Below are 19,557 nucleotides of genomic sequence, written 5' to 3' on the forward strand. Positions count from 1 at the left end.
GTTGTCCACTTGAAACTAACATAACATTACATGCCAACTATACTTGAATTTAAAAAAAAGAAAGAAACTCTTCCTCACATCTAGTCTAAATCTTCCTTGTGATTCAAACATATTTTAGGCTCTTTTTAGAGTGAACGCAATGTAAATGTCACCATCCTTATTTAAAACCACCTGAATATGAACTTTTTGTGTCAATGTGGATAAACAAATATACCTACATCTATTATAAAGACTCAACTTGACTAATTAAAAGTTACAGCAAGGAAGCACTATTTTACCATAGACTTATTTCTCTTTAAGGTCATATTTTAAATCTAAAACATAAATAAATAGTATTTCTTTTACTATTATTTTCCTATGGTTACATAGATTAAGATTGGATTCCTTGCAGAGTGTTACAGAATGGTACTGTTTCAAACCTTATTTCAGTTGATCCATAGAATTTTCTTTTTGTTTCCAAGAACCAATGATGGTTTTCTAATGTTCAGATGTTTATTTTTCCTATGATTATCTCCACTTTGCAGAGGGGAAATCAGAGACTGTCTTGCCTTAAGTCCATGTAGACAGTTAATGACTAAGTCAGGACTAGAGCCAGGCTTCTTGTCCTCAAGTCCAGTGTTTCTTCCATATATAACACTCACTGCTATCAAATAGAAAACAACGTTCAAACCACTTGTGAAGCACAAAGTTTCACTTATCAACAGCTATAAATGGTCTGAAATCAAGTCATGTTGTGAGCAGAACAAAAACAAATGACATGCTTGAACCATATATAAGTAGAAAGTTATCTGTTCTCCCTTAATTTTGATGATTATCATATATTGTTATTAATTTTAAGGCACAAAAGTATGACCCAAAAAGCTTACAGTTTTGCAAATGAACTTTCTATAAACTGGAAAACAAGACCTTATAAAATTTAGAGAAAATCTTAAAAACAAAATTATAAAATAATATTGAATTAAACTATCAGTAGAATTTATTTTAAAGCATTTTCACCAATTTATAAAAGCAAAGAATTTATTTTAATAACTTATTTGAAATTACTCCATATTCAATGTCATTTCAACCTTTTTCTGTATTTGGGCAATGTATTTTTTCCACTTTGTACATGGCTGCCTATATACAACAGAATCCCATTATAAGATGCCTCATTATTACACAGATTAATATATATCATGAATTAAATCAGGTTCAGTTATAGATTACAACTAGTTACAATAAACACCTAATATGTCAGTGCATACATCAGATGTTAATCTGCTTCTCTTGCAACATTACTATTAAAAAGATGCTCTATATAATATAGATATTCTAAGAGATAGGATAGTCAAAACCTGTCCACAGGAAGAGAAATCATACATATGATAATATACACTTGTCTACAAAAAAAAAAAAAAGTCTTAGAGCAATGTTTTTCTAAATACAGGTTATAACCCACTAGTGGGTTATAAAACCAGTGTAATGAGTGGTGACCAGTATTTTAATTTAAAAGGGGAATAAAATACAATAGAATAGAATAGATGATATCAGTGTGCATTGCACATAGTAAGGTTAAGTATCTGAAATTTGTCCGGTATGCATGTGCAGATATTGCATCTGTTGACATCTGTAAAATGTCTTTCTTACCATAGATATGTCCCATAGTAGAGAAACGCTTGCCTAAGTGAATCCAATCCCAAAGCAGAGAAAAAACCCTTGGATGACAAGCTATTATTGAATAACTATGAGACAATAAGAAGTAAGAGAATGCAGATTTCACCCTGGTTGTCTAAGAACAACTAGAGGGGATTGAGTCAGAAGGTCAATAAATTTAGGAGGAATTGTGTCTGAACTTTGTTCAAGTCTAAATGAATAGGAGACTCATAAGAAAACTCCAAGCTGCCAGAATTCTAGCTACACATATATTCTAGGTAGATGACCCCAGAGGAAGTAGTGCTTGGTGTGAGTTCATCAGTGATAGAGACAGAATGTGCTCTAAGGAGATGTTGCTACAGAGTCAGCCTTCCAGTGGACAACTCTAGTTCACACAGTTCAGGCCTGTTTAAAGGCTCTAGACTTGAGGATAAGCCACATCTTGAATCGAGACCTCTGAGGTCTATCAAAGAGAATGAGCCAGGCCCATTCTAATTGTTGATTCCTTGTGATATCATATATAACCCTACTACCTCCATCACCACCACCACCACCACCACCAAAAAAAAAAGAGAACAAAATCACCAGGGCTATCTCTGGATAAAATTTGAAAACACGGAAGTTTTGCCAACTTCCCCTTCGGTCCTCACCTTTCAGCTCTGCTTCCTCCTGCCCCTGATTCCACTCTGCCTCTGCCTATCCCACAGCCTTTCTCCTAAGGCTTTTCTTTTGTCTACTCATCTTGTAATCCTCAACTAAATGTTCATCCTCACTTAAACGAGAAATTGCTAAAGACATAAGGTCTTTCTTCTCCCAGGAATACATGAGATGAACAAACACCTAAAAATGGAGTTAGGATACCTGAGCAAGGAAAAAAAGCTCACAGGGAGAGGGGTTTCAACCTGCACAGAGGTCCACACCCATTCACTTGGAAGCTTGGCTCATTCGTGGTCACTGGTTTTGCTTGAGATTGGATTATAATCAGCACATACTTATGCTACAGAATATGCTTTATTGTTGCTTTCTAGAAACTGAAGCAGCTGCTTGCCTGGCGTGCTCATTCTTTAGAAATTGTTCAAGTAATCTACATAGAAGACAAACAAGTGGTACTTACTGCCTCCATTGATGGCTCAGTAAGGTATGGACCTTCATATTGTGAATTTAGGGTTTTGAGCGCGAGAAGTAAAAATTTTAAGCTACAGTTTAAGTTTATACCCCAAATACTATCTTGATTGGATAATTAAAATAAATACATAAACAAACAAACAAAATGTGGCACGCAGAAAGGGCTTTGGAAAGATGGCCACTGGCTTAGGATTCTTTTCCATGCCCAAGGAGACAAGATGCCCTGCTCATCCATGTCAGAGTATAACAAATACTTCAATAAAAGTGTTTTTTGTGTACTCATTTCAAAGAATGAAGCCAGATGATTATCTCAGAGAGATAGACTCAAGCCCAGGAACAGCCACAGGAGACACAGGATCAGAAGGCATAAAGAAAGTCATAGCAAAGTGCAACTCAACACTGAGAAAAGTGAAAGCAAGCTAATGTTTTCACGGACACTGTGGTTGATTCTGCAAAGCCTACTTATTTCTAATTGCCTGGATAATGCTAAGGATACATACACCAATACTGAACACACACATACACACACACACACACACACACACACACACACACACACACATACACACACACACAAAGAAAGGAAATGCCATGACATTTCTTGAGACAAATTGCTGCATATTAAAATGTGTCAAAATCATGGTAATGAATTATCCTCTTGGGAGAATAAAGTCAGGTAAGATCGAGAGTGGTAGAGAGGTTTCAAAGTGTGCTGGAGAGTTTAAACATAGTGAAGGCAAAAAGGAAGGAGTATTTTACATTGGGTAAAAGACCCTGTGTGAGCCTGGGGCTGATTTGAATCTTCACCTTGAAGGAAATAGCTTCCAAAGGATTTTAAGTGAAGGACTAACATAATCTGATTTACATTTTTCAAAAAAATAACGTGTAGGGAATGGATTTCAGAGCAGCAAGGTGGGAGCAAAGAGACCAGTTGGAAGTCTATGCTGAGTGCAGGTGCCTGGACTAGGGCAGTGGCAACAGTGCTGGAAGCAGATAGTCCGGATCTGAGAACTGTCCAGGAGATAAAATCCAGGAGACAAAAAGTTTAACTGAAAGGGAAGGTAAGCAGAGGATGTCAAGCCTACCTCCTGCCATATACCACTCAGTGAACGATGGTACCATTCATTAAGAGAGGAGGCACTTAAGAAAAAAGAGAGAGAAAGGAGGCACTAAAAGAGAAAAATACTTTAAATATGGAAGGGTGAAAGTAAATTATTAGAAATGTTGAGTGAAAAGTGAGTCTGGTAGGGGGCAAGGTCCTAACTGGGGTTAAACAGCTCTTCCTCCGCCAGAAAGGGAATGTGTTATTTTATTTATAGGAAAAATTAAAAACGTGACATTTAATTATTACAGATGTTTTTCACAACTCTGTCCCTTGGGTCTCTGTTCCGGTTTATTTTCAGCTACCTGTCAGCAGAAGTGCTAATTGGGGATTGTAATACACACAGGCACGCACACACAAACGCAAGTGTGCACGTGTACCACATGTCACATGTGCACACACTTCTGTTGTTATGAGCATTCCCTGCTCAGAAATTTCTTTTATATGATTCCTTCAAGTGGAGATCTCCCTAGATACTCAATTCAGAAAAAGTAGCTCTATGAATAACTATTTCAGATACACTTCCCTTTATAACTAAGCTATGTCCTTTTGCAAACACTGGCTGCCACTTTCCAAAGGGGTAGGGAATTTTAACATTCTAAATCTTTGTTATCAAAAAGATTGTGATATTATAATAGGAAAAAGTGTAATAAAGACTTAGCTTTTAGACAGAGGATAGACAGGGCTAAGATATTTATCTAAGACCCAGGAAATCAGGCTGAGAGGTGGGATCAGTCATCTGGAAGAATTCCACATGCAGCAGGAAATGTCACAAAACAAGATCAGAAGCTGCTTCAGTCCTGACCTAGAATAGAGTGAGTTTGGAATTGTCCTAAAGGTAGTCCTTACCCTCTAACTTCTGTGCTGGAAGGACTGGTCCATTTCACTTTGGTGAAGGCTCTGGCAAGGCAGTGTAGGAGAATTAGAATATGTAAGGGATGTAAAATGCTCATGTTACATTCTTAGGATGCTATTAGGTGTGAGGAGTCCTGGCTAGATACCTCTCCTCTGTCCTCTCCTCAATGCCCGCCCCCGTGACCTGGGAAACCACTTGAACTTGGTGGAATTTACTCTTACCTCATTTAGTGTGTCCTCCTCATGGGCCATGATGACTGCTTCCATCATTTGTTACTCTGAGGTTGAAGTCAAGATATAAAAGCAAGATCTTCCACATGCTGTTTTATCTTTCCTTAAGATGCAGGGCACACACTCCTGCTAAGGATATTCTATAGGACTTTAAATCAAGTGGGCTGCTTAGAGGGATCTCACAGAGTGACCTGATGCTAAAACTATGCATATGGATAAAAAAAACCACTTCTTTTGTCACCTTATTTCATAACTCAGTTGTGAAAAATAGTATGGTTTTTCCAGAACAGTAGGAGTTATGGATGGAGGTTGAGAGGATTTTGTTAATAGTAAAAGCATCCTTAGGAAACTCCTCCCACAAGCCCTACTGATGCTGATGCAGAGGTAGACAACTAAGATATAGCACACTGTAAGGCCTAATTCAACTAGCATACTGTCAGCCAACACAGGTTCTGATCACAATGAATGAACAGTGTTATTCTGGGAAATATCCATTCCTTGTTTTCTGATTTTAATGAATGGCCATCATAAGTACAGACTCAAATCAACATTTCCCAAAATTGTTGTTGATTAGAATTCTAATGGATAAAAATGCTTACGCTATGATTGGTTCCATGTATTTAACAGGAATAGTCCTCGAATCAAGCTTAAAATCTCTGATGGACCAGTAGAAACCCATATAAATGATCTAATAAACAATAACTTTCACTGAATTCCAGTTACTTTCTTCTCCCTACTTTTGCCTTTCCTCAGGGTCTGGCATGCCCTCAATGGTCATTACTGTGGATATTTTGGACAGCGAAGAATGTTTGAAATATCACCAACAAATGATTTCATTTTGCCATGTGATGTTAATGAATATCCCATAGAAATAAAAGAAGAAAACAAATTCACAGAGAAGACGCAAAAATATGAATATCCTCTGGTATTTGACCGGCAAAAGTAAGACCATTGGGTTTTTCTTTAGATGAGCAGACAAGAATTAAACTCTATTTTTTTAAGTTTATTTATTTATTTTAAGAAAGAGCACAGGCAGGAAAGGGGCAAAGAAATGAGAGAGAATCTCAAGCAGGCTCAGTGCCATCAGCACAAAGCCCAAAGTGGGGCTTGAACTCACAAACCGTGAGATCATGACCTGAGCTGAAACCAAGAGTCAGACACTTAACCGACTGAGCCACCCAGGCACCCCAAGAATGTGACACTGTGCTGGACATGGAGAATTCAAAGGTGAAAAGTCCAGGACTTTTCAATAACATTGCAATCCAGTGGAGGGGAAAAATATGTAAACAAAAAGCTACAATTCAGTATAATGGTACTTCTAGGAAAATGTGATTCTCAAGATAATCACCAAGGCGTAAATGGGATGTAACCAAACAAGACCAAAGAGGCAACTTTGATCTTCTATGTTTACTTAAATCATGGGTAAGTAAAAGCACTAAATAATGAAAGACTATGATGTAGTTTTTCAAGACTGGGGGGTCCAGTGAGCAAGTAAGGACGACGTGGCGGGAGATAAAGCAAGAAAATTTTATAGATGCCAAATCGCAATGGGTTTTGTAACGGACCAACAGGAGGATTTTAAGCTTTACAGAAATCATAGTGACAGAATACAGAAGAGAAAAAACAAGTCTGAAGAAAAGGATAGTGCATTTGGTTTTGGACAAGTGTAAGTCTAGATGTTTGTGGGACATCCAAGTGAAGATATTTAATGAGCATTGAGATAGACCTGTCTGGTTGTTGAAAAGAAAACCACATGCACATGGTATGATGACAAGTGGTAGTGAGGACACATTTGCAGAACGTGGCAGTGAAGTCACATAGGACAACAGAAAAGTAAACACAAGATTGGCATTATTTCAGCTGATGACCTTGGAGAGGGTAATGTCAGTGGAGTGGTGGGTAACAATCACATGCTAGTGCTTGAGAAATAAATAGGAGATGTGAGGTGATGATAGTATATATTGCTTTGTAAGGAAGTCAGATAGCTCTAACGTTAGACAAGAGTTTGATTCATGGGTGTGCTTGTGTCTCAAGGACACCTGAGCACCGCTTAAAAGCTTAGAAAAAGAGGACAGTTACCTAGTAGGGAACAGAGTGTTGGCAAAAAGGTGTTTTGTGCGTTTGTAACATTCAGTCCTGGTTTTGATGTGGTTGAATCTTTGTCATTACGGAAGTGATTGGAGCTTAACTGAGCTCAACATCAGCAAAGCATGGGGGTCCTCCCTGGACTGGTAATATAGAGCAGACCAGAAGAGGGGGAACTGACCAGATGAGTCAAAAATGGGAAGAAGCAGAAGGGATTGTCTAAAATAAAGCCCTTTAGGGAAATCGTAAGTGCGCCAAAGCTGGAGAGACTGCATGCCATCATCTAGTCCAACAGTTGGTAGAAGAAACAGAAATTGCAGCAAAGTGCCACAAGCCACACAGCAGCAATTTTAGAAGAATCGACAAGGGTCCCACGTGACTGCCAAGACTCCACTGAAGGGTTCAAGCCTTGCCTTGACTGGCCAGCAAGAGCTCCAGAGAAGAGATCATGCCAAAACATGACAGGTGGTGTAGTAGAGTCGAGACTCATCAAGTTGTGGTAAAGTTCCCCACACACAGTTGATCAATGGGTAATTGCTGAGCCTTGAACATCCATTTATCTTAGTACTCAAAATAGTATATTCTAATTTGGTAATATGCATCTCCTTCACTAGCTCTGTGAGTTCCTTGAGGATTCAGACCATGTTTTATACATCTTTATATACCCAGTTCTTAGCTTAGTGCTTAGCACACAATAGGCACTTAAAAGGTATTTGAGTGAACAAATAAAGAATGACTAGTTAAGTGCAGAGGTAGCATCATTAGGACTGGTGCCATGAAAGCCAGAGAATTTGGGACCCAGAGAAAGAAGGATTTAATGGATACACGTGCAGTAGGCAGAGAATAAAAGATGTGGGTATGTGCTGAACAGGTTTTCTTGTATCTTTTTACACAGATGGAAAAAAATGAGCTCCATGTCGTTGCTTTTCAAACGTACACCTCCCAAGGCCTTTGAAGTGGATCATGATTTTAAGTTTTTCAAGTCTCTTTCTTCTCCCAAGGTAGCCTTAAAACAAACAAGTGAACAAAAAAAGATAAAGCACTTTGCTTTTGTTTTCCTGAATTTAGATCTCTCTGGTATATTAGTTTTCTATTATTGCTGTTACAAATTACTACCAACTTGGTGGCTTAAACAATATAAATTCATTATCTTATAGTTCTATATGTCAGAAGTCTGTCCTGGTTCTCACTGGTCTAAAATTAAAGTGTTGCCAGAGCTATGTTCCTTTTATAGAGGCTGTAGGGGAGAATCTCAATGCTTTAGTTGGGGGCCCTCCTCCTTCATCTTCAAAGCCAGACATATTGCTTCTCCCTGACCATCTTCCTGTGGTCACATGTCTGTGACCCTATGGGAAAGGTTCTCTGTTTTTAAGGATGCCTGGGATTAGATTGGACCCACCTGTATAATCCACCTCAAGGTTCCTGACCTAAATCACATCTGCAAAGTTCCTTTTGCCAAGTAAGGCAGTGAAACCATAGGTTGGGGGTGGGGGAAACAGGATGTGGACATCTTTGGTTGCCATGATTCTGCCTATCACAGACTGACACACTTTTCTTCAGTGCAGAATTAGGAGAGAAATGGGTCCTGCTATTCATCCTATTTGCAATATTTGTAAAACGTGGATATAGCATGAGTCTTTAGGCTAAGGTGTGGTATTAATTGAAATCAATTTCTTCAAGATCTTCAACACAATAAGCCAAACTTAACCTTTTTAAACTTATCTCCTGTTACTAACCTACCTTGCCCCACCCTCTAGAGATCAGGCTAGTTGTTATTTCCTGAGCATTCCTGCCTTCTGCCCCAGTTCGCCTGAGCTGTCCATACCACATCTGTGACCTTTCTCTGTCAAGTCCACCCCACCTTTGTAATTGACAAAAGATTAATATTCAGAATAGAAAAGGAACTCCTAAAAAGATCAATAAGAAAAAAAGACAGTCCAATTTAAAAAATGGTCAAATACTTGAATAGATACATCACAGAAGGAAAAAAAAATTGCCAATAAGCAATGATGAGATGCTCATTAGTAAACATGGAAATTCACACCAATAATATTATGAGATATCATTTTACACCCAGCAGATTGGCAAATGTCAGAGAGTCTGACAATATCAAGGGTCAGTGTGCATTTGGCACAATCAGAACACTAGTCTGCTGGCAGAAATAGTGTAAATTGGTAGAACCACTTTGGAAAACAATATGGCGTTATCTAGTAAAGTTGAAAACAGTTATAGTATCCTAGCTATATATCTTTGGGAAACCCTTAAACACATGGTTAGGAGGCAGGTACAAGAATGTTCAGAGAAGTACTGTTTGTAACAGAAAAACCTGAAAGCAGCCTAAATGCTCACAGACATTATAATCGGAACATAATTATGGCATATCTATAAATTGGAATACTACAGAAGAGTGAATATAAATGGACCAAAACAACACTCATGTATATGAATAATTGTTTGACACATGCTATTAAATGGGAAAAGTTTTGCTTAAGAATATGTATATAATTATTTCATTTATATAAAAGTCAAGAAGAAGCCAAACTAAATAAAATATTGTTTGGGCAAAAATTTACATAAAGTAAAACTATATAAACGAAAGCAAGAGAATTAAAAGCACAAAGTTCAGGACAGTCATTACATTTTAAAGGCAGATGAAAAGGACTCAGAACCTCAAAGTTGAGGGTATTGTTTCAATACATAAAACAGAGCAGTGGGTCCATGGATGTTCATTATGTCATAATTCTTTCACATTATCAACTTCATAATTTGATAAATACTTAATATTTTCCAAATTAAATAGTTTTCATAAGTCCTGCCTTTCTGTCCAAATGGAACTCAGCTGCTCCCAGAGGGCAGGGTGACAAGGAGGAGAAGGACAGGATGGGGAGTGGGACAGACTTAGGTTTAATCTTAAATAATTTTATCTCTTTATTCATCTGCAAACCCTTCAAAGTGTTGTGGTGAGGATTAGATGTGAAGATGCATACAGTTACATCACAGATTCTCAGTAAATGTTAATTCTACATCCTCCAACAACCCTGATCTCTCCCTGCTTTGTGTTTTATAGCATATTCATTTACCATGTTCTCCAATGAATCAGTATTTTTTTGTGTACTCTTCTTTACTTCCCACTCACCACTGAGTCCTAAGCTCTTTATGGCCAAAAACTTATGCATAGCATATAACTCAATTTTGTTGAATAGGATTGAAATAGTACAACCCAAAAATAAAGATTGGTATGTCCTTTTAATATTCTCTTCCAATTTGAAGATAAGAAACAATTTTTTTAAATAATTTAACTGCAATATTAAATACATTTTGGGGAAATCTTTAGCAAAGTTTAAAAGGCCTTGAAACAATCAAATGCTGCAAGGATTGTCTACCCCTTAGCTCAACTTTATCTTCTCAATTCATTGGTAAAATAATAAAACATTAATGCTAAAGTTGAATTAAAACACCCTTTTCTTAGGAATCTCTGAATTCTTCCAGAATCTTGTTTTGCCTATTCCTTTTCTTTCTCAATTGTATAAAATGTATTCATTCACTTCTTTTTGACATATCATTGTCAGTAATAATAATACGATGATAGTAAATCTTACATTTGAGTAGCACACTATCTGTGTTATTTCATTTGATCCTCATAAATAGTCAACAGGGAAAGAACTTGCCCAAGATCATTCAGCTAATAAACATCAGAGTCAGGATTTAAACCCAGGAATTTTGCCACTGATAGAATGTGACCACATCACTAAACATCCACTTCCTGTGTTTTGCAGATTCGAAGACGTGCCTTAGAAGGATTCCTGATGGAAAACAGAGAGGCAGGGATTGTTTTCGGCTCTCTTCCTATATATAGGGTAAATTGGAGGCTTCTAGAACTAGAGTAGTTAGAAAACAAGGAATCTGATGTCTCATTCCCGACCTTGGGCTACCCAACAAGGTTGAAGAAAATCACATAACCAAGCAGACTGATGCTTCTATGAGCGTGCTGCATCTGATCCCAAAGAAGTCTCTAGTTCTAGGTGTCCATGGTCTTGACCATTTGCCTCTGCCATTTCACGTTAAACAACACTATAGGAAACTATTTCAGATTTTAACCTGGCTCTTCATCGCCTACAGGATAAAATCCAAATACCTTTAGCCTGGCATACAAACCTTTCATAATCTGGCATCTGCCTGAACTGTATGATCTCATTTTCTATCACATTCTCCCATGTACCTTATACTCCAGCTGTGCCAAATTACTTGCCATTCCTTAAGCATCACCACTCTTCCCTCTTCTGTGACTTTGCCTGTGCTGTCCGTTGACCCAGAATTCATCCTCTGCCCAGAATTTTCTCCTCCTTACTCATTCTCTTCCAGTCTCCACTAGAGCTAACCTCTGTTTAAACAACTGATTAAACCAAGAATAATAAACTGAAGAAGAAATACTTCAACTTAACCTTAACTTATTATTTCATAAAATGTTATTTCTCCTTCCCAAGAACATGTTCCCTGTAATAGGGTCAAACACTTAAGCTACAGATAATGCTAAGGATGAAGTGTCAAGAAGTCATAGTGGGCATCTGGGAAGGAGGAGTATATTTTAAAGCAGTTGACCTTTCCCTATTCTCCACCCCTGTGAATTCACATTACAGGTGTAATCACCTTAAATATGTCTCACTAAATCTTTACTTATGGCTTCTAGGTACCAAGCCCCACTAGCCTAAGATTTCTTCCACTCATTGGTTCAGAAGCACGAAGGGAATCTTCTGACATCATTCCAGGAAAAAAGAAGGGAGGTCACACTCATGATAAGGTTAGTACTTAGAATTCCTAGTGTATTCCTTTTCTGTGTGGACTGTTAATTATTTCTTTGTTCCCAAGGACATTCTGGGCCTAAGGTTTTCTCAGTCCATATTCTTATCATGAATATTCCAGGATGCATGTGTTTTAGCTCTGTGAGATGGAAATCATGAATTTGCTGGACAGAGAGGAAAAATTAAACAGGACCTCTGAACCTGACAAATGAAATTTTTCCAGAGCTAATTCAAGACTTAGATTCACTGCCTAGTTTTAAAAGCTAGTATCAATTGATGAATGGATAAAGAAGTTGTGGTTTATATATATATAATGGAATACTACTTGGTAATGAGAAAGAATGAAATATGGCCTTTTGTAGCAACGTGGATGGAACTGGAGAGTGTTATGCTAAGTGAAATAAGTCGTACAGAAAAAGACAGACCATATGTTTTCACTCTTATGTGGATCCTGAGAAACTTAACAGAAGACCATGGGGGAGGAGAAGGGGGAAAAAAAAAGTTACAGAGAGGGAAGGAGGCAAACTATAAGAGACTCTTAAAAACTGAGAATAAACTGAGGGTTGGTGGGGGGTGGGAGGGAGGGGAGAGTGGGTGATGGGCATTGAGGAAGGCACCTGTTGGGATGAGCACTGGGTGTTATATGGAAACCAATTTGACAATAAATTTCATATTTAAAAAAAAGAAAATCATATGAAGTTAAAAAAAAAGCTAGGTAACATGACATAACATCTCTGAGGGTTGTATAGCCATCCTTGCTTCTGAATGTTATGGTACCTACAGGATGGAGCCATGAAATCAGTAAGCCTCTGTGTCACCAGCCACCTCAAGAAGTTGTTTTGTGTATTAATAGGCGTAGCTAGCGTTCAATGACTTACAGTTTACATAGTACTTTTAGAAATTATTCCCCTCATTTTCACAACAATTACAAAGAAAAATGTTATACCCAGCTTAAAACTGGGAAAAAGTAGAGCCTAACCAGAGGGTAAGCGACTTGCCAAAGATCACATAAGAAATAAGTGATAAGCTGAGTTCTACTTGTGACTCTAAATGTCATGCTCATCCTACTAAGCCATACAGCCTAGAAAATTCAAATGCTGTCACTCTTCTACTAGTTCCAGGAAGCTTGTATTGGCTCAACTTAACCTGTGGCCATTCGTCTCATCTTTATAATAAAATAGATGAAATGTGGGGCTCCTGGGTGGCTCAGTTGGTTAAGCACCTGACTCTTGATTTCAGCTCAGGTTTTGATTTCACGGTTCATGAGCTCGAGCCCCCCACTGAGGTGGATAGCACAGTCTGCTTGGGATCCTCTCTCTCCCTCTCTCTCTCTGGCCCCCCTCTGTTCATGCCCTCTGTCTCTCAAAATAAATAAATAAACTTTAAAAAATGGATCAAACCTTAAGAGGAGGATCTAACACATGGTACTTCTTGTAAGCCTCATTTCATGATGTCAGACTGAAAACAGAAAGAGCTGGTTCATACTGTCTGTGCCTAATGGAATAAACGATAAAAATCATAACTCCCACCACCAGAACAAAAAGCTGCTTTATTTAATTATATAGAAATCTTGACCATTATTTTGTTAGCTTATGTACATAAATGATTCCTGTTAATCATCAACTCTACCAATTGTTTGAATATGAATTTTTGGCAATAGAGGATTTTCTATAAAATAATATAATTTACTGTTAATTGTTTTAAGTAGTGGATGAAACACAGTGGTATCAAATGATCCACAACTAACAGGTAAGCAAGAGAGTGTTTGTTTGGGGTTTTATAATTTGTATATTTTATGCTTGTATTTCCATTCTTATTTGTTTTGCCTCATCTGATATTAAATATACTTTGCATTCTTTAAGTACAGACTAAGTGAAGAAAGAAGGTGGCCAAATGTGTCTTAAATACCAGGAGGAAGACAAAAATGGAATAAAAATTAGTCATGGTTAATCTACATAATGAATAATCTACACTTAGATCATCAGAAATTGATTCCACTATGATTAATTTTGTCAACGATCATGAAATATGATAAATTATTTCTCCAAATGCAAAGGAATTTTTAATATATCTACTGTTTTAATAGACATTAAAACTTTATTTTCTCTTAATAAAAAGAGAATAAAGCTTTCGTTCACTCTGAAAAATCATTAACCATACAAGAAGGGTAAAAGGAGTAGATATCTCCGTTTGCTTATAGAAAAGGTAAAAATTCCCTTTCTAGTTTAATGTAGAAAAGAGTTAAGTATAGTCAGGGGTTAAAATCTGTTTCCAAAATAATATTAGGTCCTTTCCACAAAATTATGCACTTAGCAAGATGACAGTGAAATCTGGAAACCGGTATAGATTAAAGAATCATGGGGGCACCTGGGTGACTCAGTCTGTTAAGCATCTGACTCTTAACTTTGGCTCAGGTCATGATCTCACAGTTTGTGGGTTCAAGCCCTTCACTGGGTTCTGCACTGAGAGTACAGAGCCTGCTTGGGATTCTGTCTTTCCCTCTCTACCCCCACCCCACTTCTGCTCTCTCTCAAAATAAATAAATAAACTTAAAAAAAAAAAAGAATCACTATGTTGATTGTCTGCAATTTAAAAAAAAACACATACAGCTTAAGTGGGGAAAATAGTGGATGAGGTCAAATTAATAAATACCCATCAAATATCTATTTTCATGAAAAGCACTTCCAAGAAGCTAGGCATAATATGACTTCAGAAAATTTTGTGTTCAAATTCCAGTTTTGTGAAACAAACATGTACAGAACATCTTGAAATACCTACTAATGTGCCCTGCACTGTGTTGGGCACTAAGAAGCCATTCATAGATCAAAGAGCTCACAGTAAAGAGAAGAGAAAGTTCTCTGAGCAAATAGTCCAAAAACAGGTATCTTAATCTCTTCAACTGATTATTTTTAAATAATAGAAATGCTGATTTCAATTATTAGTGTCTTTAAATAGCTTGTAAATCCCTTTAGAATTAAACAAGTTACAAAATATTAACCATAGCACAGGAAAGCATACATCAGAGCCAATTTTATACAGTGGACACTTGAACAACACAGGTTTGAACTACAAGGGTCCATTTCTGTGCTGATTGTTTTCAATAATTACAGTGCAGTATTTTCTCTTCCTGATGATTTTCTCAATAAATATACAGTACAGTATACCTTCTCTTCCTGATGATTTTCTTAATCACATTTTCTTTTCTGTAGCTTTCTTTATTATAAAAATATGGTATATGTGCTAATCCACTGTGTATGTTACTGGTGAGGCTTCCAGTCCACAGTAGACTGTTAGTAGTTAAGTATGGGGAGAGTCAAAAGTTATACGTGGATTTTCTACTCCATGAGGGGATCCTCAAGGGTCAACTGTAGCTCCTTTTCAATTTAAATGTGGAAGAGAGTGGGAGAACATGAACTTTGTGACATGTGATCCATTTACACAATTGGGGAAGCATAGCCAATAATAGAAAAATGCTTAAGTGAAAGATATATAAGAATGCAAATGTAGGCATAAAATATATGAATTACAAAACTGCAAACAAACACTCTTTTGACTACCTGTTAGTTTTGGATTATTCGTGCAACCGTGTTTCACCCATTACTTAAAACAATGAGAAAATATATATATAATAGCATACTTTATAACTTTTCAAAGAATAGCAGAAACACACTCACAATCTTATTTCAGGTGAAAGGGGATAAAAACCGTAACTGAGAGCTACCGCTGGTGATAATGGCTAACATTCGTGTTTAAATTAGCATGCCAGGCACAAACCTGTAGGTTCTATATGCACTCCTTCACCGAATCTTTGGAACAACGAGGGAGTTATGATTATCATCCCCATTTGATACTCAAGAACGCTGAAGCACAAGAGGACAAATAATTTATTTAAGATGCCAAAAGAAGTAAATAGTAGAGCTGGGATCTAAATCCAGCAGGTTGACTTCAGAGCCCAGACACTTGAATACAATGCAGTGTAACTCAGGCACTCAGGAAGCTGCTCGGTGTCTCCGGGTTAAGTAACCAGATGAGAGTCTGCACGTAATGAACAAGGAAGAACTCTCCCTTCCCATCGCTCTCTGTGCCTTCACCCTACTTTATTTTTCTTCACAGCTCCAATCACTACCTGCTATCACGTTTCATAAACGTGGATTTATTTGTAATGATTCTCCCCCACTAGAATGTAAGATCCATGAAGGCAGGCACTTTGGCTCATTCTCTGGTGGATCTCCAGGGCTTAGAACAGACACATAAGTCACACACACACACACACACACACACACACACACACACTTTGCTGAATGAAAGAATGAATGAGATCAAGAAGGAGGGGAGAGAGCAGGAGGAAGTGGGCGAGAATAATGATAGAAAATTAGATTTGAAAATCAGTGCAGCTTGGGAATTTGCTCCAATTGGTTAGTGGATTGATCTGGGGAACTAAGTTTCCCACCTTGTGTCTCAGAGAGGACTGGTCAGGTGACTGTAAGCGTTCAAGCCTGAGAGATCTTTAGGTTCAAGCCTGAGAGATCTTTGAATTTTACCTTGGGGCTCTCTCTGTTTTTTTTTTTTTTGTTTGTTTTGTTTTTTAATTTTTTTTCAACGTTTATTTATTTTTTGGGGGACAGAGAGAGACAGAGCATGAATGGGGGAGGGGCAGAGAGAGAGGGAGACACAGAATCGGAAACAGGCTCCAGGCTCTGAGCCACCAGCCCAGAGCCCGACGCGGGGCTTGAACTCACGGACCGCGAGATTGTGACCTGGCTGAAGTCGGACGCTTAACCGACTGCGCCACCCAGGCGCCCCTCTCTCTGTTTTTTTCTTTAGCTATAACTCTCTGTATTTCCTCTCCCTTCTTCCTTTCTTATTCTCCACAATAGAGCATAAAATCAAATTGATGTGTACTGTCAATATTAGCTGAATATTACTGACAAAAATTAGATACTTCTTGTTCTGAATTTTTAAACCAAATGAGTTTAACTTTCTATATGTATGTCTTCCAGAACTATCTAATTCAAAACTAATTTTCATTTCTCATTTGTGGGATCATCACTTGATTTTATTTTCCTATAAGTCAATGGACTCTGATGATATTCATATACAATATCTTTATGCCTGACAACAACATAGCAAACTTCTGTAATTGGCTTTATTTTAATCAAACCCTTGCAGACTGGGTAGTTGAGTCCCAGCATGGGATAACTGCCCAGTCAAGTAGTTAGTCCAAAGCTTCTGCTTTTCCACCATACCCTTCTGGAACCCCACCTCCTGTTTTGTTTTGTTTTGTTTCGTTTCATTTCGTTTTTCAGAGAGAGAGAGTGTGCGCATGCAGGCACGCACTTGAGCAAGTGGGGGAGGGGCAAAGGGAGAGGAAGAGAGAGAGAATCCTAAGCAGGTTCCACGCCCAGTACAGAGCCGAACGCGGGGCTCGATCTCACCATGAGATCATGACCTGAGCTGAAATCAAGTCTGACACTTAACTGACTGAACCGCCCAGGCACCCCTACCTCCAGTTTTTAACACATTTTTACCCTGGAAGCATACAGGATAGTTAAGCAAATAACTATACTTTCTTACTAGGAGGATTAAAATCTCTACATAAATTAGTGGTGCAACTTGACTCTAAAAATTGTATTTATCATATAATGCCAGTTACTAACTGACATGTCCTTTATTTCACAGAGTCAACAGAAGAAAAGTCTGAAAAGAAATTTCGTCCCACAAATAAATCTGGCTTCTTCCTTCTTCCCAGCCATCAACAAATGAAGAGAGAAAAATCAGATGTGACTGTGGTGGCCTGAGCTTCACATGTATGATACTCCAGTCTTTATTTCAGGATGAAAGTGTGGGTCCCCAAGACACTGTCATCCATATCTATATCCTCAGGCCATCCTTCAGTGGAGAAGGTTGCTCACGGAGCCCAGGTGGCCTCAGATCTGAACAAGGAAGCAGCAAGCAGTTAGCCAACTTCATTCATAAATGGAAATCCACTTAATGAATAGGGAATGTTTCTTGCTTACTGTCAGCAACATGACACGTAAGGAAACAAAGAGAATCAATACCTTAAGTAGACTGAAAATAACATGGTTATCAATGATCACCTGTTTGCATCTCCCCCTTGTTCACCCGAATTCATAAGCAGAATTATCAGAATTTGTTTCATCCTATGTGTTATACAAAGAAAAACATTAAAAAGAAAAATGTGCAAATCAAGCCTCTAGCTCTTTATTTCCTTCATTTAGGGAAATGTCATGTGGAAGAAAATGTTTAGAGTTTCTTAAAGTTAGAAGTCATTTACATTTAGTCTAGAAATGAGTCCAGATAAAAAGAATTATCTGACCTTTCTTGGGTTCATCTTTTATTAATTATTTTACCAATTGATTTTGGTAATGTGGCCAAATCATTAATTTTACCAATGGGCACGCATGTATTTTTACATTTTTTGGTATTTTTGTATTTGTGTTTACAAATACAAAGCAAATACAAATACAAATACAAAGCATCTAAATATGATCAACAATACAAGAGATTTTAAATAAATCAGAGGCATGAGGAAGGTATCAGAATTGAAGCCTGCACATTCACTGACCTCACTTCTCTTTGGGAAATGATTCAGAGCTCTGGGTAATGAAAGCATTCCCATGTCAAGGGTTATACGCACCCAAAGCAGTTATATGCATGATACCACTTGGTAATAAAAAACTGTGGTCTCTTAAGATTTGATTCTGCCTTTCCATTCTGAAGGGCTCCACTTCTTAAAGTTCCAACAACTTTGGAAAAAATAAAGAAATTTTTTATTCACATAAACTTTATACATTTCTATGTTTATTTTGAGGCGTGTACTAATTTTGGGTGCTTGTAGGAATGTGATTATTTCTCCTACTAATTTTATTTTTCTTGATTTTAGCTCAGGTTATGATTTCCCAGTTCATGAGGTCAAGCCCCATGTTGGGCTCTGAGTTGGGCATGGAGCCGACTTGAGATTCTCTGTCTCTCTCTCTCTTTCTCTCTCTCTCTCTTTCTCTCTCTCCCTCTCCTTCTGCCCCTCTCCCCCACTCACATTCTCTGTCTGTCTCTCTCCCTCTAAAAAATAAGTTGGGGTGGGGGGAGAGGCCAAGGTGACAGAACAGCATGGAAGTTTTTTTTGCCTGTCTTGTCCCTGAAATGCAGCCTGATCAATAACAATCTTGCACACCTAGAAAACTTAATTGAGGATTCAAAAAAAATCAGTACAACTTGAACCACAGAATTTGGCAGGTACATGGAGTGGAGAGGCAAACTGGGGAAGAGAGAAGCTGTGGAGGGCAGGGAGCTGTTTTTGCTGCAGAGAGAGGATGGAGACAGGGGGGAAGATACAGGAAAAGCACTCCCCCCAAAAGCACCTGGAGAGAAAGAGAAAGAGTGGAAGCACCAGCAAGGGACTGAACAAGAAAGGGAGAAAGGGGAGGGTTTAAATACCATTAAGATGCTATAAACAGGGGAGTGCAGAGTCTGAAACTCCACAGCTTGATACCTGGCAGAGCTCTGGTAGGAAGAGCAAATCCCCCGGAGCAGACAGCGAGGTCCAAGTGGTCCTCGAGCCACACAGGAAGAGGTGGTTCTCCTGCTGGGAGGACATTTGGTAGAGGCTGTGTGGCCACCCAGAGGTAAAGGTCCCAGTGGACCCTGGAGAACAGCCATGTTCACTGCTGTTGGAACAAGGACATTAAGGGTGAAGCCTGGCACCAGAAG

General features: G+C 38.2%; 1 protein-coding gene across 2 annotated transcripts in view; it reads left to right on the top strand.

The window, feature by feature from the left end:
* WDR64 (WD repeat domain 64) overlaps window positions 1-18,035 on the top strand; it is a 152,346-nt gene extending 134,311 nt beyond the window's left edge. For both annotated transcript variants that reach the window (XM_040451799.1, XM_040451800.1), the window contains 6 exons: window positions 2,661-2,770; window positions 5,699-5,887; window positions 7,926-8,031; window positions 10,807-10,887; window positions 11,718-11,828; window positions 17,509-18,035. In XM_040451799.1, coding sequence (XP_040307733.1) covers window positions 2,661-2,770; window positions 5,699-5,887; window positions 7,926-8,031; window positions 10,807-10,887; window positions 11,718-11,828; window positions 17,509-17,592 — 681 coding nt within the window. In that variant the 3' untranslated portion in view covers window positions 17,593-18,035. The remainder of the gene's footprint in view (window positions 1-2,660; window positions 2,771-5,698; window positions 5,888-7,925; window positions 8,032-10,806; window positions 10,888-11,717; window positions 11,829-17,508) is intronic.
* The last annotated feature ends 1,522 nt before the right edge of the window (window positions 18,036-19,557 follow it).

Source organism: Herpailurus yagouaroundi, unplaced genomic scaffold (genome assembly GCF_014898765.1).
Source record: "Herpailurus yagouaroundi ecotype Mexico unplaced genomic scaffold, PumYag 205, whole genome shotgun sequence".
Lineage (NCBI taxonomy): Eukaryota > Metazoa > Chordata > Mammalia > Carnivora > Felidae > Herpailurus > Herpailurus yagouaroundi.